This window comes from Suillus fuscotomentosus (genome assembly GCF_016647785.1).
Source record: "Suillus fuscotomentosus strain FC203 chromosome Unknown F5891scaffold_13, whole genome shotgun sequence".
Classification (NCBI taxonomy): Eukaryota; Fungi; Basidiomycota; class Agaricomycetes; order Boletales; family Suillaceae; genus Suillus; species Suillus fuscotomentosus.
Window position 1 is genome coordinate 605,452 of NW_024539525.1, and position 22,687 is coordinate 628,138.

The 22,687-nt window shown below is 45.2% G+C and overlaps 4 protein-coding genes across 4 annotated transcripts; 1 reads left to right on the forward strand and 3 right to left on the reverse strand.

Annotated features, from left to right (window-relative positions):
• Nucleotides 1-836: 836 nt before the first annotated feature.
• Nucleotides 837-6,330, reverse strand: F5891DRAFT_1127253 (uncharacterized protein; the record flags this gene model as incomplete). The annotated part of the gene is made up of 14 exons (XM_041364166.1): nt 837-944; nt 978-1,203; nt 2,977-3,010; nt 3,061-3,192; nt 3,226-3,788; nt 3,837-3,969; nt 4,024-4,182; nt 4,260-4,313; nt 4,380-4,654; nt 4,705-5,013; nt 5,072-5,168; nt 5,239-5,698; nt 5,764-5,796; nt 6,031-6,330. The coding sequence occupies 14 exons, from the start codon at nt 6,328-6,330 to the stop codon at nt 837-839; spliced, it is 2,883 nt and encodes a 960-aa protein (XP_041228995.1).
• A 1,062-nt stretch (nt 6,331-7,392) lies between these two features.
• On the reverse strand, nt 7,393-8,308 carry F5891DRAFT_977984 (Caulimovirus viroplasmin-domain-containing protein; the record flags this gene model as incomplete). Its single annotated transcript, XM_041376749.1, has 5 exons — nt 7,393-7,501; nt 7,551-7,688; nt 7,736-7,798; nt 7,849-8,099; nt 8,165-8,308. The coding sequence occupies 5 exons, from the start codon at nt 8,306-8,308 to the stop codon at nt 7,393-7,395; spliced, it is 705 nt and encodes a 234-aa protein (XP_041228996.1).
• Nucleotides 8,309-8,556: 248 nt separating this feature from the next.
• F5891DRAFT_977985 (uncharacterized protein) lies at nt 8,557-10,785 on the forward strand (the record flags this gene model as incomplete). The annotated part of the gene is made up of 7 exons (XM_041376750.1): nt 8,557-8,868; nt 8,933-9,154; nt 9,248-9,390; nt 9,441-9,569; nt 9,627-9,739; nt 9,776-10,178; nt 10,305-10,785. The coding sequence occupies 7 exons, from the start codon at nt 8,557-8,559 to the stop codon at nt 10,783-10,785; spliced, it is 1,803 nt and encodes a 600-aa protein (XP_041228997.1).
• Nucleotides 10,786-16,961: 6,176 nt separating this feature from the next.
• On the reverse strand, nt 16,962-19,279 carry F5891DRAFT_977986 (isoprenoid synthase domain-containing protein; the record flags this gene model as incomplete). The annotated part of the gene is made up of 9 exons (XM_041376751.1): nt 16,962-16,973; nt 17,004-17,366; nt 18,232-18,350; nt 18,418-18,505; nt 18,648-18,726; nt 18,782-18,848; nt 18,898-18,970; nt 19,043-19,145; nt 19,173-19,279. The coding sequence occupies 9 exons, from the start codon at nt 19,277-19,279 to the stop codon at nt 16,962-16,964; spliced, it is 1,011 nt and encodes a 336-aa protein (XP_041228998.1).
• Between the last annotated feature and the right edge of the window lie 3,408 nt (nt 19,280-22,687).

The following is a 22,687-nucleotide window of genomic DNA, read 5'->3' on the forward strand; positions in this document are numbered from 1 at the left end:
TCAATTTTTGTGCTCCAATCGCCATCAAGGTATGTTCTTTATAAGTGATCCAGTTTGCAGGCGTCCCTGTAGTGTATTAATTAATACTACAGTACTATACTGTGCAGCCATTTATAAATACCTGCCATTATTACAGTAATATAGTCTACACACAGTTACTGGCCATTCTACATGCATATTTGCAGGGCACCCGCTGCAGTAGCTTCTGCATTGTATTGGTTTGTTTATGCACTGTTATGTTTTCCGGAATAGTACCTTATTTCACTTGTCCATTTTTGGCAGGCAAAACATATCATGGGTGGCGTGGCTGCTCTGTTTCGGCTAGCTTTGTTTGTTTTCATATATTCCGTCCTTCCCATTTAGGCAATACAACATATCATTGGCATTGTGGCTGTTTCTGTTTTTTTGGCTAGCTTGTAGAATATTCCGCTTCCCATTTAGGCAATACAACATACCATTGGCGGCGTGGCTGTTCCTTGTTTGCACGTTTGTAGAATATTCCACTTCCTATTTAGGCAATACAACATATCAATGGCATAGTGGCTGTGCTAAAACATTTTGAAAAACAATTCTACCCTCCCTCGAGCTCCAGCCTCATCCGAAACATTCAAGCAGCAAACATGTATATTTTAAGTATGGATGGATGTAAACAGATGTAAAAATAGTGCACGATAAAAGAGAGAAAACAAAACAGCAAGGAAGAATGTGTGGACATAAGAGTAGATGAGATTGCTAAGGTAGGACTACCACCTGTGACAGATGATGGGGGAAAAGATGAAGGGGCAGTAGGGGGGGAAGGCATGGGATTCCAAGTGAAAAGGTTGAGATCCAGCTGTTCATTCATCATTATCGTTATCGTCATCTCCAAACTCCATGTCGTAGTCGTCGTTAATTTCAACCTCAATAGAAGATAACCCCGTGGACGCAGTGTGAGTTGCAGATACCTGTGACAGGGCAGCCTTTGCCCGTGATCTAACTGGCGCCCATTTTGCCTCCAACTGCACAGCACGATACTGCTCGACAGAGGCTTGCTCTGCAGCATAGGACTGGAGTCCTTCAAGAAGCTGGTCATCAACCTCCCCTCCCCTGACGGTAGCCCTCTCAGCCCACCATCTAGCCCACCATTGACAGTATTTGATGACCCATCGCATCTCCTCCTTGATAAGCATGAGCTCTTCACTCCAGCATGCCGCCCGCTGTCTTCTTAGATAGATGATCTATAGATAAACACCTATAAAAACAAATATCTCCACGGTCAGCAATTCAGACAAATACCAATGGCTGTTTACACTTTCCAAGCTATGTCAGACAACAGTACTTCTGTAAGGTCAGCAACAATGCAGTCAATCCAACAAAAAAAAATGAAACTGAAATGAAATCACTCCAACGGTATGGCAGTGATTGAAAGACGAAAGAAAACTAGTCAACCCAACGGGATGGTGATGACAAAAAGAAACAAAGAAAAAAAAGACACCTCTTCAAACCTTCCTTCAACAACAATGCCTTGTAACAATCGTATCTCGAAAGAGTTGTGTGGAATTACAGCAATCAACCCCCTCAGCACAAACAGGTAGAATCAAAGGTCAAGACAAATCAATGCTCAGTAGAACTCTTAGCTCACTGTTGAACCTGCTGCCAAGGAACTCACGATGAGTATTAAACAGAATCAGGAACGGACGTCCTTGGTTTCAGTACCAAGTCCCCTATTCAACAACTAAAGTCTAGCAGACAAGGAAGATCCTGGCTCAGTATCACTACTCAGATGAGTGAGGTCAAGCGTTACTGTCAATCCCTAAAGTCTCCCCACTAAACTATTCGGAGTCTAGATGGACGAAAGAGACAACACAAAAGCTTCTGAAAATATGAATGAAAGCGTAGCACTGAAACTTGAAAGAGAAGAAAGAGAGAGGATCACAGAGAGAGAGAAAAGAGAGAAAGAGCGAAAGAACGAAAAAAAAGAAAAACTAAAACAAAAGAGTGACAGAAAAGAAAGACAAAGAAAGAAAGAGAGAGAAAAGAGAAAAAGAGAAAGAAGAAAACTAGAAAATCAAAGAAGAAAAAAATAAAAATAAAGTTCTGTCGGTCGTTGAGCACAGTGAGCTCAAGGTCTTGGTCGTCGTTGGTGGTGATGAGCTAAGGGTGTTGCTGGATGCTGATGCTGATGAGCTTAGGGGCTTGCTGGTTACTGAAAGTTGCTGGCTGACTACTGGTTACAATGACTTTGCTGAAGGTACTTGACAGCCCTGGTCACTGTTGTTGACAATGATCACACTTCACACACAATTTTATTCTGAAAGTGGGGCTACAAAGCTCTCTTCTTTGGGCAAAAATTTGGGCCTTATATACAAAAAAAGGGTGGCTGTGCTACATTTTCCCGCCATCTGTGAGGGGTGAGCTTAGTCAGCGGTACCAAAAATCATTTTGCAGGGGTTGCTTATGTTGCACCAAATGAGACCATAATTAGTCAGCATTAGTCAGCATGCTTGGGCTGTGTTCTGTCATCAGTTGATTTGGATCAAAAGTCACCTGACTTAAGATCATGTGATTTAGCATCATGTGACTGAAGGGTCATGTGACAGGCTGATTGTGCACTGTAAGAGAAATATTCATGATCATTGGTGTTCCGTTCTGATGTCACTTTGTTGAATGAGAAAATGACGCGAGGCAAGTATTTAGGGTTTTGAGGAAGTTTTCCCAGGGTAACCCATGCAAGAACTATTTTTCACAGTCACCTGGCATGTGTGGGATTCAGCCTGAGTCATTGTTGAGGATGACTAAGCAAAATTCATCGCAGAATTAAATATACAAAAATATTCAGCCTGTCCAAGTTCCATTGAAAAGACGAAATGAAATATTTGTCTGAGCTGCATTCTGGCTTTAGAATAGAGGGAAATGGTTTCATAGTGATTTCTAGGGTATTAGGCTCATGGGAGAGCATTAGTCATCCATGCACTGAACCAGTTTGGTGCAGGTCACTGCGCTTTTGCCTTGGCCCACTCTACATGAAGAGCTTCACAAACTCATCAGTGCTGTGCTTGCCAAAACCTTTGAAAACTGTACCTTCATGCATTCCGAAGTCACCATCTTCAGCCATACTGACAGAGTACAAAATCCAGGATAGGACACGACACCCTTCTCTGAGCTGCGCAAGGGCACCGCACACTGCCTCCACCCTATTCAGCTGCTCCACACCTGGCTATAAGTGCTCTGCATCCTCTTCTTCACAGGCAAGCACAGCCTTTTCTCCTAACCCTCTCACATCACTGTCCTCAAGAGGCTGGAGGGCCTTCTCCCAATCACCAGAGCCAAGTAATGCCAACAGGCACTGATGCGATCTACAATACCGTGTTTTGGAAGAATGCACTCGGAGGTCATTGGCATGCTGGAGGCCTCTTGCTCTGGTATTAGGCCATTGGCCTGTAACATTATTCACCTTCCAGCGGTTGAGAAAAGTGCGAGTGCGAAGATGCCTATCCAAAGCATCAGAAGTATCAGCACGGTGTATGTGGATCTCAATATCAACGAGGTCATTGACACAAACTTGGTGACGAATGGAACTGTTGACATCGGAGGGCATGAAGAGAGTGAGTGACTTGGGTAGAACATCTGCAGAAACATTTAAAACTGCTGGATCTTCAAGACGATGCCATAAGGATGGCATGTACACATCCTGCAGTTGACGAAAGTTTTGGATCTTCCGATGGAGGCCTGCATGGCGCTCTGAGAAGGCAGCAGCCTGTAAGGTAGAAATTTTTTGTTTTTCTTTGATATCAATGTAAAGATCTTGCCTGAAATATATATCAGTATCTACCTATGAATTAGCAGGAAAAACTCACTGCAAATGTTCGATATCCAAGCCCAGCATCAGGAATGACAAGGTAGTTGTCTCCTCTCCACCAGAAACACCAGCTATTCCACACGCCTCGTCTTCCTGTGCTAGCTGCAAGCGAACATCTGAAAGTGTCATGGCTGTCAAGAGAATTAGATGTGGGCCCCGTCCGCCGAAAAGAACTTGCTACTCACCATTATGATGATCTTCATATGGGCAAGGCTTGCAGTGGTCTTCTTCCCAATCCACTAGCATTTTTTCCCACTGGTAAAGCTGCTTGGGCCTTTCTTGACGCAAGCCTTCTTGAAATTCCTGAAACATTTGCTGCTGAACGACAGCTTCAGGTATAAACTCTAACATACAATGAAGGAGAGTATTGCCTAACTTATTATCAACTTCAACTTAGTGTAGAGGGATAAGAAATCCTTACCGAAAGAGAGCACCTTCTTGTAGTTTGAAAACCCACAGAAGTCATCCAAGGTATCTCACCGCGCACCAGGGCCCATTTCCTTGGTGCTGCACGCAGCCCCATTCAACGCTGACCAATTACGCTCGATCCCTTCTCCATCAGTCCGTCCCACTCCTCGCATGTAGTGTAATGAGTATAACAATTGGCAGATTTGTTCATGTACGATGATGTGAAATTTAGGGATGACACCCGTGAGGTTCTCCTTCTGCAAGTTGCTGCGGAGGTGGTCTGGAAGGGCCTCTATACGGCTCCAAAAAATTTTCTTCCACTGGCACATAACATCGTAAGATAGCACGATGGGAAGTGTACCAGCACCGGTGATGCTAGACAAGAATACATAGTCCATGTTACAATATCTTGCACAATGTCAGCAACAACAACACGCAAGCAACGTGAGAGAACACACCTTTCGCCTTTCTGGAGGTCTCCAAGTCCATTTGGCCTCCATAATTCATGACGACATACCACTCCGCCTACCCCAGCGACACGAACACCCTTTCGACACTTTAAGTTGGCAAGAAACAAGGCTGCGAAACCAGCACAGGTGCTGATTTCTTCTTGATCCACATACTTCTTGAGGTGTTCGTGGTAGGGCCCGCTGGCATTGAAGTAGCTCCACCCAGGAGCTAAGGCAGGATCCTTCTCTTTGCTTGAGCGCATGCGATTTCGAAGTCGAAAGTTAGCATCCATGTATAGAAAGAGATTGTAAAGAAATCTATTAGAAGGCCCATAAGCTGTTGGACTCCATGCAGAACGCGTAAGAGATTTCACACCTAGAAGATGGAGGAATGTTCTCTAAGTGCTCTGGAATATTGATCCCAGCAGCAGGGCAAACTCTGCATTGCACAGCAAGCTCTCCCTCCTGAGTTCCTATCACACCAGTCAAACTGTGTCCTCTTCCTCCCTGTTTAAGGCTCTTGAGATGCCGCCATTCACGAACCATGATCATGAAGGCGGGTAGGCATCCCTAACAAGTCGATAGAAGTCAGAACATAATTTAGCACTGAAAATGCATAAATACTGACCTGGACCTTAATTAGACTGGTAGGATCCGTCATAAAATCCAATGCCTTGTAAAAGTCGTATCTGGATGTATGGCCTTGCAGATTCAATGTGTGAAAGATGCGAAGTACCTCAAATGTAGCACATGTCTGTGGGTCCAGTGGTGTGGCAGGAAACCAATATGCTCGTAGCAGTTGAGCCCAATGATCAGCCATGAGACCTCCTTGGCATCCGCAGAAGTCAACGGAGACAGTGTGAATGCCATTGATGTGGATTATGGTGAAATCCTTGCGGCCAGGGACATGACGGGCACAGTGCTCATGCTTCATATGACCTAGCTGCAAATTTAATCCAATTTCTTTCAATGATGTTTGCTGAAAACAGTCCTCGCGCCATCTCTACAGGACAAGTTCAATCAATCAGCATTGGTGAAGCTATAGTCGAACATAAGAAAACTATGTACCTCAATTCGATGCAGTGGCAGATCAAGATGTTTCTCAAGTGTACATGATGAGCAGAGAATAGATGGGTTGCAGCAATCAATACATCAAATGGTGGGTTTGGATTTGTTACACTGAGGGCACCGGTCTAGTTGAAAATATGATCCGCAGCCATCTAACCGCAGCATCTCGTCCAGATATCGAGCTCGATACTTTGTAAATGTCTTCAATGGTACATCCTTGTTGAACAGAATAAGTCAGTGTATCTGAAAATGGCAGAGCTAGCTCACCGAGTTTTCATAGTGTGTGGCAGAGGTTGTTATGACATCTACACCCTCCAAACCCTCACCACCATCACTAAAACCTAATGGCACATCATCATAGCCATCGAAAGACACACTCATCAAGTTTTCGGGACCAGCGGGTTGCTGTGGGTCATGGTCCCTCTCCACATGCACTTTGGTTGAGCCAAATAGGACGTGTTGTTGGTCAGCGGTGAGGGCTATTTGGCGGGAAATCACAGGCTGTTCATGGTGGACATAAAACTCAGGCTTGCGCTTTGGAGGTCGTCTGGTATTGCAAGTATTCATTAGTGACAAGTCTCAACAAATGTCAAAAAGAGAAGTAGAAGTCGCTAGTGTGGGGTTGAGGTCATGTGACCTGTATGGAAAGTGCATTTGAACATTATTGAAGGCTCAAAATTAATCTCAGTACTCAGTGTCTAGATAATCAGGAAGGAGACAAGGCAGAGGCAAAGGTACAGGACTATTGACTGATTGATTGGGCTGCATTATGTATGATTTTGTTGTCTTTGAAGATGGGGATGTATGAAGATTATTGATGTGCAATAGGAGGTCTCTGAGTCGCGTCTGAGTTCTTCTATTTGGCATGATCTCACTCTAAGTCCTCATATCAGTTCTAGTCTTCCAACTTAGTTGTTATCCATCTCAGGCCTAGGGAGTTTCTCCCTAGGCTGGAGCTCTGCTTATCCGATACTCTGCTCATCCGCTCATCCGATCCTCTGTAGCTTCCGGAAGTTCATCCGGATCTTTCCCGCGGTCCTCCGGACCTATTCTGCTTCGGACTTTGTCCTTGCAGCCTTTCCTCTGTTTACTTCTACTCAGGACAAGTCCCGAGTAGCCATTATACATATCCGTATCAGGATGAAACCTCATCATAATTTCTGGAAGTTCCTCCAGAACTTTCCTGCACTCATCCGGAAGTTACTTGCACCCGTCCGGAAAGTCCTTCTGAAGTTTCCCGTGCCTTTGGATGTCCTTTGGACGTCTTTGGACTTTCCTCGGACACCAATCTGAAATTAAGGGCACATACTCGGGTAAGGGGCACAGCGCACAAGCTGAAGCCAAGCCCCTCAGAATCAGTCCTACCCTTTGTGCATGGTCTTAACAGATCACAGAACTTACACCGCTAACCTCATTCATTGCCAAGTTCCTTGATGACTTTGAGCACAACAATTTGAAAATATTAGGGATATACTTACCACACTGGGTAGACACCTGGATGTCGGCCTTTGTACACAATGTACCAATGGCTGGACTCGGATGTTTCTGCCAAATGAGACAGAATATCTTCAGGCATCTGGCCCATTAGGTCATGCATGTCATTCGGAATTTTGGCGGTCTCATGGACAATCAAACCCATAGCCATCCCAATGCAAACGCCGCCCAAGCCTGATCACTTGTATGAAACCCTTGATACATGGCACCCGAATAGCGAGACACTTGGCTCTCACAGTCACTCCTGCAAAATAAATTACAAAGGATATTGATAAGCAATTTACAAGACCTACCAGGTAGTATAGATGCCTGGACGTCTACCAGCCCATACTACATAAAACTTAAACCACGGGCGTGTCCTCGCAGAACATTGAGTAATTCGATGGACATGGGCACTTGGGATGCCCTGAGTCATGTGGCCTGCTATTGCCCTACATACATTAGATAGGAATCTAACATACTACTTTGAATCACTCACCACGATGTGGTCACCCCACTGACATCCTGATTAGTGACATGGTACGACCTCTCATCCAGGGCCCTCAAGTAGACATCAATGATGCAGCTTATGCTGACAACTATACAACTGACCGAGTAGAAGAAATATTTGAAGCGTGGTTTGAATTATGTCGATCTAAGTCGGTAGTAAGAGCAATTGCTTTGCTTCTGATACGCTCTGAATAGATTGGCTGCCAAGCCTCACCACTCAATGTTTGTTTGTAAAATATGCCGGGAACATGATCAGGATAGTCTAGACTCTGAATGGACCGCTGAGTTGTATTTGGCGCGGTAATGGTAGAATTGGTGGCAATAGCCTGGGTAGATGGTTGTGTTTGTAGGACCTAAGTAATGCAATGATATGGGCGGTCAGCATATCTGCAATACTTGTGAAGAATCACGGTCTTACCAATGGAGATGAAGCAAGAGTCACAATTGTATGCTGCAGAGTGGTTACAGCAGACTGCAGGTGACTGACGGTAGTCTGCAGGTCTGCTAGTACAGCGCTGAAGTCAACAGTGGTGTGGTCCAGTCCAAGGTCAATATTCTGCATAGCGTGCGAAAGAGCTGAGTCTGATCAGTGAGTGTGAGGATGGTCCATGGGAGCAAAGGGTATCAGACACGAGGGTAGCGGACTCCACAACCAATAAGTCAGTTTGTCATTGTTTGGGGGCTTGAAATTAATGGGCTAGTACATACTGAGACACCAAGCGGAGTACGATAAAGTCAGTTTGTCAGTGTTTGCGAGCCTGAAATTAGTGGGCCAGTAATGTACTGAGACACCAATAGTCCTGACTTAGCATGCCTGAGGCTGACATTCCAGGGAAGAAAAAAGGTCAAGGATGTTCGACTTGGGCCACCAGAACGAAGTTCAAGTTTCTGGATGCTTGTGCAACAGAATGGCAGGAGAGCTTAGACAATAACTCTTCCACCTCATTCTACACCTCTGTGACTCGGCTATGGGTCAAAAAATATGGCTGGTATTTTGATTATTGGTCAGATCTTGAAGAGGACATTGAAGATCCAGCAGATGACGACCTGGATTTCGCAGATGGAGCAGATGGCAAGGAGGAGCTGACGAAATGCAACAACTATTTTGATGTGATGCATGTGGTGTGTGTAATTTCCTTTTTTGGATGCTGCAAAGTCTTAGTAAATCTCCCAGCGCATACAACAGTGGTATCACCATCATTATCGTAAAGCACAAACTGCCATCACCAACAACAATATGGAAATGGCTTTGAATACCTTAGGCAACTTTGCACCAAAACCTCCACGAAAGCCCCGAATCCTGCAATTTTACTCAGCGAATTTCTACAATGATTGCATCAAGCACGCTGCGGAGTTCGAGATTATGAAGAAGTTAAACGAATACAAAGTTCAGTTGCGGGAGTGGGAGGTAGCCACAAAAGAAACATCTTTGGACGGAGAGGACCCACCTGCAAAACCTAAGCCCCCTCATCGCATCACTATTTGAAACACAGTCACAGAGAGAATGTGGCGTCCAGAAAGCCAAAATTTCAGAGATGAGGTTGAGACCAAGATGAAGGAAGAGCATAGGATTGCATTGGAGGCATATGAGAGTGGTGTGCAGGTTATGTCCGCTGTGACTCCTACTGCACAAGATTACCACAAGTAAGTGACATCCTGGCTTTGTTGACCGCTGTTTGACATATCTTTTGAAGTAACATATCTCAAGCAGCTGCGTTCCTTCAGCCTTTGGCTGATGCAATCCAAAAGCAGTTTGGTATGGCGACTTCCATCTTGATGGTTGGCCCAATCCCTTCGCTAAAAGGCAGAATTGAGATGAGAAGGTCAGTCCTGTCCACATTTCATTTTTCTTGGGATAATGTTAATATATTTGTGAGCAGTGTTCACTCGGGTGCAACTAATGCAGCCCTACCTCAACTATGGCCTCAGTTCGACCCCGACAGATTTACTGCTGTGAGTCAGTCCATGGTGAAGTTTGGCGAGCATGTATTTTGTAAGTGAATAATCATTGCTGTAACTTGGTGATTAGCCAACATTGATGAAGCATCATCAGATTGTGTGGCTCGAGCGCTGTCTTCCTCCCCTATAGCCGATAATGAGGATCCCTCAGTTAATGCACCTGTTGACCACATCACACCTACTGCTACAGTCCCACCGGCTTCCTCTACTGTGCGGGAGCTCAGCTCATCTCACATCCTTACGCCTGAAGATGAGCCTCAATGTAATTCTCAGGAGGGATCGTCCAACGCTGCACGTAATACTTCCCCTCCCGCATCTCTGAGTGACATAACACCTCTCGCACCTCCCACCATTACACCGGAGGTCTCTCCTTCTATTGTTGGTTCTCCACCAACCCCAGTCCCTTCTGTTGACTCTCTTGCAAATCCTACTGCGACTGTACCTGCTGAAGAACCGAAATTTGATCTCTCAGGGTGTTCTGAAAAGAGCATGGTAGATTATCGCTACGTCTTGAAGCATCTTGATTGAGGCCGACCATGGACACATTGTCTAGAGCGGTTTCTGAGCTTTGAGAGGATGTGTGGCTTTCTTGATGGCAGGAAGAGCATCCCACTTACCAAATGCCCCAAGGATTTCAAGATCTGGTTTCATGGCAGCCGCAAGGACTTTCTTCCCAAAAACTTCAACGAGTTTGTCAGTGGCATGGTGGCATGGTGGACAGCCATCCAACCTGATGACCGTGAATGTGATTCTCAAGGCGCGCATATGCGTGAAACACAGGACGCAGATTGGTCACGGCTTCGCAAGGCAGGAAGGAATGGCATGTACTTAATTGTGGTAGGTCTGATGTGGTGGCACAACATGATTTCTAACAACAAGACCATGGGAGAATGGCTTGCCATAGTTGAGGATGTCTCTTGGGTGCTCGAGAGCATGGTGGCCACCCACATTGATGAATGTGTGTCTCCCACACCCTCACCACCTTCCCCATTGACTGTCCACTGTGGCAAGTGCAAGATTACTGTGGTGGAGAGTACGAACGGTGTGAGTACCAGGTCTAAGCGGGCGAGGGCTACCTAATTACATCACACACTAATTTTGCATCCATCCATACTTAAAATATACATGTTTGCTGCTTGAATGTTTCGGATGAGGCTGGAGCTCGAGAGAGGGTAGAATTGTTTTTCAAAATGTTTTAGCACAGCCACTACGCCATTGATATGTTGTATTGCCTAAATGGGAAGTGGAATATTCTACAAACGTGCAAACAAGGAACAGCCACGCCGCCAATGGTATGTTGTATTGCCTAAATGGGAAGCGGAATATTCTACAAGCTAGCCAAAAAACAGAAACAGCCACAATGCCAATGATATGTTGTATTGCCTAAATGGGAAGGACGGAATATATGAAAACAAACAAAGCTAGCCGAAACAGAGCAGCCACGCCACCCATGATATGTTTTTCCTGCCAAAAATGGACAAGTGAAATAAGGTACTATTCCGGAAAACATAACAGTGCATAAACAAACCAATACAATGCAGAAGCTACTGCAGCGGGTGCCCTGCAAATATGCATGTAGAATGGCCAGTAACTGTGTGTAGACTATATTACTGTAATAATGGCAGGTATTTATAAATGGCTGCACAGTATAGTACTGTAGTATTAATTAATACACTACAGGTACTGGTGCAGTTTGTGCCATCTTTGGCTAACTTGGGTACATTGAACAGGGATGAACTGGTAGTGGGGAGTGTCATGTCCATGGCCGGGGCAGGGCTCATAACCTATTGTGAGTATAGTGGGGCACACACACGGAGCTAGACAAAGGTACGAGTCTCAGTGTTCGTTATACGAATCTCAATTGACAAATGTTTGTACCTAGACAAAGGTATGACTACTTGTACTCAAACATTACAGAAACTTTTACTCACATCTCAGTGTTCGTTGTACAAATCTGAGACATTTCGACGACAGCTGGCTCCTTTTATAAGGTGAGTCTGCCAGCAGGAGTTTTTGATGAGAACATATACTTAAAGAACGAAAAAGATTGCTGATGTTGACACGTCGTCTGGATTCTCCATTTGGTGGTGCTCGCACAATGAGTTGCTTCATCTTTCGGCCGTAGTGCCATTCTCTCCTTCGGCTCTCCCTCTCTCAGCCTTTCTGTCCTTGGCTTCATTGGCTCTCAACAAGTATGAATATACATGAAGGTTCTAATGATTAAGAAGGATGGGGAAAGGTTTGGGTAAAAGCCCGAAGGGCTTTTCGGCCTGGTGCATGTGTCCGAACCTATGGTTTCAAGGTGAGCTGAGATCCCATAAAACATAGGAGAGTAGCGACGCAGACTGCGAAGCTTGACACCCGGTGATGATAGGAGCTGTACTCACCTAGGAAAAATTTTAGCGCACCGGAGGGAGTGTTTGGCATGAGAAAGGTTCAAGTGCTGGGGATAGGGCTTGGATATAAGGTGTGATGACGACTGCATGGTCTCTTAAATAAATGGTGAAAGCATCGCTAGACCACCGGCCCATGGACTTTACTACATCGAAAGGTATTCCTCTCAGCAAATATTTGAGCATCCCACTGATCCTGATGCCATGGCCTTTGAGGTCAGGTAGGCTGGCTGTTTGGGCAATTGTGGCAAGTCTTTTTAACACTTCTCTCTTCGATAGCGGTCTCATACCTAGTGATGTTCTGGCTCGGCTTCAAGCCCGGGCCAGGCCAAGCCAGGCCTGATTGAGCCAGGCCCAGCCCAGGCCTAGGACATGGCCTGACCAAGGCTTTGGCCCAGGCTTTAATTTTGCGAAGCCTAAGCCACCGGCCCAAGCTGTGGCTTAGCAGTGCACTATCTATTTCAGTATGTGAGTTTCTGTTTATGTTTATGTTGCCATCTGGCGATTGGTATCAGCTTCTCAGTTGATCATACCATGAGGTATGTCAGAATGAGATCACAGTGAGTCGCCATTGTCATGTTATTAAAGCTCGCTGATATTTACCCCAGTCTTGAAAAGCAAACATTCAGCAATCCATGCACCTCTACAGTCTTGCCTGGCACTTCAACTTCACTGCCTTTGCAAACTTAATCTGTTTTCGAATCATGTTTGATTTTTTATATGTGGTACGTGTATATGTGTTGTATCTACCTAGCAGCCTGCAATGACCAGCACAGTCCACACAGATAGTGAGGATGAACCTATCGTGCATTCTCGTCCCATACACAGGATCAAACCCACTGCTGCTCTCCTCCAACACTCGGAGAAGGCTGCCCTTCCATCCCAAACCAAAGCCATCAATGAATTCCATGCCGCAGAGGCAGCCAAGCGTGCTTTGGAGGTTTCTGCCCAACCCAAGCCCATGTCCCACCGAGGGGACAACAAAGACTTGAATAAGGGTATCGCACTTCAGACATGGCAGCCACTGGTTAAGCTTTAAGACAGGCTTGCAGGATATGTGGCTCTTCACTTGTACAGGTTTGTTCTTCATTGTTTGTGTTCATTCTTGCCTGCTGCACTCATTTTCACCTGCACATGTTCATTCTCGCCCGCACGCATTCATTCTTGCCCACCCATGTTCATTCTTGCATTTGTTCTCACCTGCAATAGCCAATGGGAAAATTCAAACTTTTTGTTCAATGCTGCCACTTGTTTCATACATTGCGCATCTAGACTCGACTCTGAATGGGGGACTAATATGTTTGTTGGACAAGGTGTGTTTGTTTTTCGTACATCATGCGTGCGGCTCACTTGCACTTGTCTGTACTTGCCCATGCCTCCACTCCTCCTTGTGCCATCCACATATGTTCGATTGTCTTCGGTGGGGTTGATCAGGAGATGATTATCTAAAGCCACTTTAGGGTCTGAAGTGCCTTCTTGCACGGCCCAGAAAGCATCCTCTCCATTTAGAGGGGAAGACTTAGTGCTAGAGATGTGGAACTTGGTGACAAGGAGACCATTTCGGTCGGTAGTGGTGGAGATGTGTTTGGATGGGTTGAAGGATTTGATTGTGGGAACGGTGAATTCTCTGAGTCTCACTATTGCATAGAATGTTGTAGTGATGCAGGCAAATATTGCTGCGTCACAATGATCACTTAGGTTCATGAAAGAGTATATAGTATTGAAGATATCGACAGTGAAAGGATTGCATTTCGAGCATTTAGAGGATTCTGGCGCTAGGGCTGTGGCACCATCTAGGATGGCCTTGAGCTCCTTCGCATTGATGATCCATGGGCGACCGTGCAAAAGGTGCCATACTTTCAGCCCTGTGGTGTAATTGGCAAGGGCAGTGCCAGAATAGGATCCTGCACAGCTAGAAAGAAAGGCGAGGAGTAGAGTAGGAGATATTGGACAGCGTTGTTCTTCTGGTATCTTGAGAGAGTCGCAATAGACATGGAAAACTAAAAGACCAGCACCATATATTTCTTTGGTGGATAGAGCCCAGGATGTGATCTACTTGGTCATCTGATATGGACATTTCGGTTGATCCAGTGGGTGCGAGACGTGTGCTTGTTCCTGGTGGAACCCACTTGCGAAGTCTTTTGCAAGTGAGGCAGTGAGGTCTGAGGGGGGAGGGAAGAGGAGTGAGGCTGGGTTTATATGGTTGTGGTGAGGGAGTGGGTTGGGGAGAAGGTGGTAATGGGGCGCTGAAACGAGAGTACTGGATGTTTGTACTAGTTGGCGATGACATCAATAATAATCTGGTCTTCTTCAGTGTGGGCTGCTCTGGTGTGTTCAATGGCTTGTTGGCATATGAGCGTGCTATTAATGAGTTTGGCAGCGGGAGGGGTGTACTGCCCATCATGGAAGAGACAGTACTCTGTGGGAGTGAGTGGGAGTGTTGTGTCAACAATGAGGTCTTTGAGCTGGGAGGGAATGTGGATTTCAGGGAGTAGAAGGTGCTCTGGTCCAAGCTTTCCTCTTGAAGGCCTGTCTGTGGGGTTTGACCTGCTTGGGACATATTCTGTGTGGATTTTGAAATGTCTGGGTAGAGAGAGAATGAAGTTGTGGATGCGCTTGAAGACTTCATTGACAGTTTTGTTTCGATGGCAGCCTTTCTACCATCCTTCGACAACTCCGGTGTTATCGCTGTAGATGATGATATAGTCGCTAATGCCAGGGAGAGAGGTGAGAGTGTGTACCAAGAGTTTGAAGCTGATTGCTTCGGCCCATCCAATGTCTCTTGTGGCATTGTTGGCAGTTTTCCAGCCTGGGATGAGTCTCCAGGCACGCCAATGGTCTCCCACAACAATTCCGATGCCAATGCTGGAGCTGGTGTCCGAGAAGGCTAGGGGAATAGCAAAAGGCATAGGAGGGTAAATAGGTCAAGAAATGCTGCCGGATTGGAGCATTTCTGACCACCAGATTAAGTCGCTCTGGACTTCTTTGTCGGGTTGATGTGGCATGAACAGTTTCCCATGACAAAGGGCGATTGTGCATTCCAGGCTTGTCAGGTATGCTCTGCCCCTTATGGCTGTGGAGCAGGCATGCATTAATTTATTGTAAGCTGTAAAGCTTCTTGTAGCATGTGTGCTGGCTTCTTTCTCCAGGCATGAATAGCTAGAAGGTACTTGTTGACCTTGTTCTCACTTAACAAAACTACACGAAGGTACAGGTTCCAAGTGAAACTGATGTAGATAGTGTGCAGGGTGAATGGCTGGTCTTTGTCCAGCTGCCAAAAATATACCTAAGTCATCCGAGACATTGTCAACATCCTGGAGATTGAAACTAAAGAGCCGGTCATGCTCAGATCTGGGTGAGTTGCTGGAGAGGTCTCTTATCGGCTGTGAGCAGTCCTCACTGAATTCCTCTATTGTTCTGTTGTCGAAAATGCAGCCGCCAAACCAGAGTCTGCTTCTGGTTTGGTGGATGCCTCTTTCGGCTAGGTCTTTTTTCATTGTACTCCCTTAGGAATTCTCTCTGGACTCTGAAGAAAATGTGGTCATTGACCAATTTCTCTAAAGGTCCTATGCTGTGGTTGCAGAATATCTCAGCACCTGCATCGGCAACATGGCCGTAGGCTCCTGCTGACAGTGTAGCACTGAAGACCATGCAGGTGTCGACACAGAACTCAGTGTCTGAGGTTCTGACGATGGCTGCGGGCCATTGTAAAGGGTGCAAGGGGAGGGTTTGGTATGCTTCGGCAACATCTCATGTTGCCATTTCCGAACCTAGTGGGAGTCTCAAAATCAGTAGCTAAACAATGGAAAACTTACCCCAAGTAGTGGGGAAGTCGCTAGAATTAATGTAGGAGTTAATGGAAGGGTTAGGAAAGAGCAGATCAAAGGAGTGTGGAAATAAAAAATTCTGTATGAGTCTGAATTTGCCCAGCTTGCTGGGCTTAGGTATAATGGAAAGCGGCGAAGACTGGAAAGGTCCTATAAGTTTTGAAAGGGAATTGGTTGAACAAGGTCCTAAGTATTGTGATGTGCTAAGTTCTTTGTGTAAGTTGGCATTGAATTGAGATTTGTAGGTAGATATAGACTGTTTATTAGGTGGGGTTTGTGTGGCTAGTATTGTAGGGAAGTTTAGAGAAAAACCAAAACAGAAACCTTCAGGAACTTTGGTGAAGCATGGCAGTAGTCAAAAGCGCTGTAGCTCTCTGTGCCACACTTCTGCTTTGTACGGCGTGATGGGGCTACACTTTCTGTACTCTAGGGCAGCACTGGGCCCCATGGGTGACAGTGCCGCATCTACAGCAGACATGCTTGGCGTCGTGTTTGGTGCTGTCGTATCCTTCCTTGCATTGCCAGGCAGTGCATAGTTGCTTGCCTTCCTTTGTCCAGAGGGCTTTGTGGGTGCGTTCGGAGATGGTGCTGTGCTTTCCATCCCACGTGAGGGTGGCTGAGCAGTCAATGGTGCGGTGAGGGCTGCGACTGAGGCAGATAGTGCAGCAGGGGAGGGGGTCATTGGGGTCTCAAAAGGACCTGCTCTTCTTGCTTAGTATTGTTTCTGGAGAAGCGGGGGGAGCACTTCTGGAAGCTAACAGAGCATGAGTGCTGCTGTTGGTTCCTGTCTGACCCTGTTGCCTCGATGGCGTGGGACTGGTGTGGTTGGCACATGATGGCCAGGGTTGGTTTGGGAGTGGGAGGCATGCAATGGCCGGCAATGATGGAGGTCACGATGTGTATGGATCATGATGTCCAGTTAATGCAGGTGGTGGCGGAGCGTGATGTCTGCCGGTGATAGGGTTTGTTTGGACGCAATGTTAAACAAGAGTGGGGGGGATAAAGGTATGAAGTAGACAGGTAATGTGGAGAACATTTAGGTGCGATTCTGATATGAGAAAAGTGAGGGCGCACGTACCTGGCTAGACAGTATCTGCATTCTGAATTGGTTGAATATTGTTTCGCGAGCTTCATTCAGCAAGTCTTGATTGATCTTCGCGATGCTCCAACTATTGGAGCTGCCGATGGTGAGGTGCCAACACTTGCATTGTTGGGCTTGATATAACAGTAGCGTGCTTTGTTTGTGAGTGTCAAAATCATGGTGCCATCTGTGATTCTGTAGTGTGGACCAGAATGCAATGTGCATATTCACTCGGTCATCTGGCCAGTCATTGTCCTTCATGAAGGTGACCATGTGAGGAGCTGATTCGTTGAATTGTTCCCAGGTGAGGTTTTCATCTTTGACAACTTGGACTTTGGGGTCTTTGGTGTAGCTGGGTAACTACAAAATATTCAAAGATGTAGTCTGTTACGACAAAGAGTCACGTGCAGACTGGGATAATCTAACAGCGACAATCACAACAGTGATACCTCGTGCTGAGAGTCCAAGGTCGGCTCCTACAGATAAGCAGGAGTTGCATATGCTAGTGGAGGCGAGCGATGATAGTGGTTACAGGAAGAAGGGGTCTCAAGTCCTCCTGAAGGTGCGGGTTCGGATGTCGAGCAAGTAGCTTTAGCAAGACAAGGAGTTCAAGGTAAAACCCAGTAAGATTAAAGTAAGGAACATCTACTTTAATCTGTCGACCTTATATAAGGCTACTCTATCGTATCTAAGCTCAGCTTGAAGCTGGGTTCTAAGTGCTTATTACCATGCATGAAGCAGGCTTCTATCTAAGATAAGGACCACGAGGTGTCCTTCTATCAGTACATGAGGCAACCATGAGGCTTGCCTTCTATCTTGATAACATAAATAGGTCATCTAGACCTATGTCGTCATAATCATGTAAGCGATCCAGACCGCTTATCTAATCCGGCATCTTCCAGGCTTCTCTTCTAATCGTTGTCTTGTCATTAAGGCCTAAAGGCCAGGGTATCGTGTCTTTGCCGTGCAAGGTGGCAGAGGGCTATCTGTAGCTGGGGGCTCACATTATGTTACTGTAACATAGTCAGTATTTACAAGTCCAAGTTTCATTTTTGATTTGTGTTGAAGGCCTTGATCTCTATTCCACACAAATCATGTTTATGCATGAAGGACATTGAGTATCATCTCAAGCTTGGGATTCCTGCCAAGTCGTGCAATCTCATCTCAGGCCTGAATTACAAAATGGTAACTCAGCAGTGAGTGTGCAGGTCAAACAGACACAGACCTGCTGCTTTAAGTTTTGCATGACCATAAGCATGTAATCAAATAACTTTGTCTTCGTCCACCGATAGATGATGGTGTAGTGCTTCAGAGTCGGTGTGGTAGGACATTTTTGCAGCACACCTGTATAACAGTGGTTAATCAAGTTATGCACCTAGATGCTGGATCTATGTACTCGTCACAACTTTACTTTGGTCATCCACATGGACTCTGTAAACAATTGGAAAGGAGAATTTGCCTCCTGTGAGGTCTTCTGCAAACCCCTTATGGTCATTATACTGGATAACATCTTTGAGTTTCTTTCATCTGGTTTGGATCATGAAGTACGCATGGGCCATGAGTGCCTCAAAATGCATTGCAACCAGATGGTGCTTGTTGATAGACACTGGAGGTACAAGTGCACACAGATAGCAAGCTTACCTCTGTACTTTGCAAATTCATGTAATCATCCGAAATCTGGAAGTACACCCCAATAATATTCACCAAAGGGATAAAATTGCTAAGGATTTCATGAATAGCTATTTACAACAAGTGCTTAAAGTGAGAAGACTCACACCTCAAGGTTCTTTGCTGCAAGTGCCATCATCAGCCTGACAAACACCCTAAAACCACCGCCAGTCTCTGCACACTGAAAATTAAAGTGTGATATGCCAAAGTGGCATAGACGTACTATTGTTGACCATATAAGTATACTCTTCCATCATTGGGCATTGCAATAAATCTTGCCACATGATCTCCATCCCCTGCCCATGGTGTAAGTTCAAAAGTTCTTCCATAACTATTAAATACAAATCCCTAGCGCCTCCCACCCTCACCACATCCCCATCTTCACACTGTCTTCTCAGCTTGGCGAGCTCCTTATAGTCCAAGAAATACACATAGTTAGCAGTGTTAATAGTTTGCGGGACGCCATATATCCTATGTGCCATAGGCTGTTCCCTTCACAGCTGCACATCATCCTCTATGTCATTGATCATCAAACTTGCATTATACAGCATTTGAATAACACAATCTATTATCTTGAGCTGGTCACCCGGTACTGCAAGCCACATGTTGAAAGCCTTGAGGAGTAGTGTATGGATGCCCTTACCAGGATTGGAGGAAATATAGGTAAAGGGTTCCAATATGAGTGATTCATTTGCTTCCGACCATTGTGAGTCTAGTGTGGATGAGATCAAATTGAGCAGAGAGAACTGGGAGGACAACATTGGAGATATAGATGCAGAGAAAAAGATTCACATCAATGTAGTTAAATGTAGTAAGAAATTTGAATGTGCTGGTACTGCCTCCGACCACTGGCAGGAGCGTTCACTGCAAAGTGGTCTCACAATCATTCTTAACTGTGTCATGTGGTCCCAAGAAGTTGCACTCCAAGAACCTGTCACAGTATACAACCAAACAGGTTCTTGACACCATGGATGAAGATCAGATGTCATGCCATCTGATGGATCTGATCTTAGAAATGATGGTTTTCGAAATTCATAAACAACCCTAGAATGACTCTGGTAAGCTGGCCAGCTAGCCACTAGTGAGATATGATGTACTCTATTCATGGACATAACCAGTTGCACTGCATGCAGATGTGGCAGCAACTTGTGCACTGAACATTCCGTGATCAAGTATGCAAGTTGCCAATCTGTATCAGTGACTGGGAACCTGCCATGTAGCTCACTGTGAGGGTGTATCATAAGGAACAGAGAAGAATTGGTTTCATGGATTTGGTAGAATGGCAGGCTGCAGAAGTTGGCAAAAAGTATTATGAGCATTTTTGGCCCTTTTCAACTATGTTTCTACTATGGCAAAAACATTTGACATCAATCACTACGTGTTAGAACGCATCACCACTAAACGGGATACAGAGTCCAGATGCATACATGTAGCAGCACTGCAGCCTGTAGGAGGAAAAACATCTAAAAAAATCCAAACATTTATATACAAACACTAATTATAATACATAATGTGTACTGATTAGGGGAATTCTGGCAGAAAATCTCAACACACAACACCTAGTACTGATGGAGCACAATGACCTGATCCAAAAAAACAATATGGAAACCCACCTAGAACATATGACCAGCATAATGCAGTGCATGACACCCTCCCACTGGCGGAACGATCCTTCAAGTCAGATATGGTGACCTCCCACACACATAGTACTGATGACAAAGAGAAAGCTATCCACAGATGAGGCACCTAATAAGAATCTTAGTATCAGGAACTGTACACTCCATATGAATACACATGTACTAAGATGTGAAAGAACAATATGCACATCACTAAAAACCATTAAGCATGATATGACAGTATTCACCTTATAAGTTGGGTGATGTCTGATTTCCCCTTATATGCCTATGTTGTGGTGTGTATAGCACCAGCTCAGATTTGTGATGTATTACTTATTTTATCTTTTGCCTTTTGTTTTGATGAGTCAAATCCAAACCCATATTGACCACCAATCTAGTGTTCCAAGTTCTACATTGTGCATCTATGACACGGTGTAGGGATTCATTTCTGGCTGGGCTTGTAGAGACTGTTTTTACCTTACCTTATGTTGGCACTTTTGTAGCTTACATAAGCAAGCAATCTTTTCACCAGTTACCAGTATGGGTCTGAGGGCTGACCAAGTTTCTATGATATTTCCTCTCCTCTGAGCCTTGAGCCTAGTCCAGAAACCCTTTAGGGTCAAATAGCAGCTAGGTTCTGCAAGACCCAACATTGTTCAGACTCACCATCTGAATTGTTGTACCTTCAACGGGTCACATGATTGTGTGTTGGTCTGTTTCTTCATCTAGCTTCTTGCTGATAAACTATTATAACCCCATGTTAGAGTCCAAGCCAGTGTTGTAGCTACAACTTGAACAATACTGGACCTAGGCGAAAAAAGGGAACAGCCTGAACCAAACCTCAAGCTTATTGCCAAGTATATCAACACAGGCAGGTCGTCGCCATCATCCTTCTTGTCCCTCAGGCCTCAACAATAACAGGGCATGCTGGCACCAGCAAGCCCTGCCAAATGAAGACTTCCTTCCCTCCCTGTCATTCAACAAATAACACAGGACTTCTCCATCTCCTGTGTCAGACTCGAGCCCACTCTCAACACTCGTTCTCATGATTCTCATTCATTCACATTCTCACTCATCATCATCTGCATGGTGTGTTTTTAAGTAATTTATTTTTATTTTACATATTACTCAATGTCTTCCTGCTTGTCTAATCCATCCCCTCTCTCATTCTCGTTCTCGTTCCTGTTCTCCTCCTTGTCTTCTTCCCTTCTCCTGCTCTTGTCCATAATCTGTATTCATCTGAGCCATGTCAGCAGTTGCTGACATGTACTGGGCATTTGTACATGGCATTCATGGCATTGTGAACAGCATGGTGGAGCTCAGACATTGATTAATGATTCAGCATGTGGGCCATGGCTTGCATGAACCCAAGCCCCAGCTTGGGCTCACGGCTCAGGTTTGAAATCTGGTGAGCCTAAGCCAGGCCGGGAACATCACTAAGTATGAGAGTCCAGGACTTAGCAGGAGGTTCTGAATTAGTCTCATTTAAGTTTTGAGCTGCATAGTATGCCCATTCTGCATTTGGCTTTGCCTCAAAGTGAACTGATACGGTCCAAGTTGTCAGTCATTTGTCCTGAACCGATGTCCAAACTAGATAGTTTCAGTTCTCCATTAGTCTTTGTTGTCTGACACTGACACCAAAGCTCGCAGCCTTACCTGGCTCTGACCTGTCTCCATTCCTCTTTTCCTATTTTGAAACACCCTGACTCCTGGATCTCAAGATGAATGAGGTACAACTCCATTGGTGGAGGTCAAGACCTCAGCCACTGCTCATCAAGCATATATTCTGTTCATTCGTAAGTAAGGATCCAACTGACTTTATTTTTAACCCTTACTATCACCTACTCTGCCTCTAGTTACTCATTAATGCTACTTCCTTCAAGTTTCTCGAGTCTCCGTCCAGAGAGTCACACCATATGGTATGGTTCAGGAACAAGCATTGTGGTCTATGCTTCTGTCTAATGAAGGCTGGTCTTTGACAATATGGCCAAATTCAATCTCATGGCCAACCTCTATTCCAAGGCCACAAACTGGATTCTATGGCCAGACTTGATCCCATCGCATTTTATAATACTGCCAAATTCAATCTTATACCACTGAGCTCGATCCTATACCATCAAACTCGATTATAACACTGCACTTTAGAAATACACTAGTAGCTGTAGTATAGATGTATCAATTCTTGTAGTACCACAAAAAGTCGGGTATAAAAATGCACTCACTCAGCGTCAGATGCATCATTTCCCACTGGGATTCACCAATACATCATCCAAGAGAGCTGATACATCACATTCACTGATACATGATACATTTGAGAGAGCCGATACATTGAAGAGAACTGATACATTGAAGAGAACTGATACATCAACATATTGTCACATAGTATGACGAGTACAG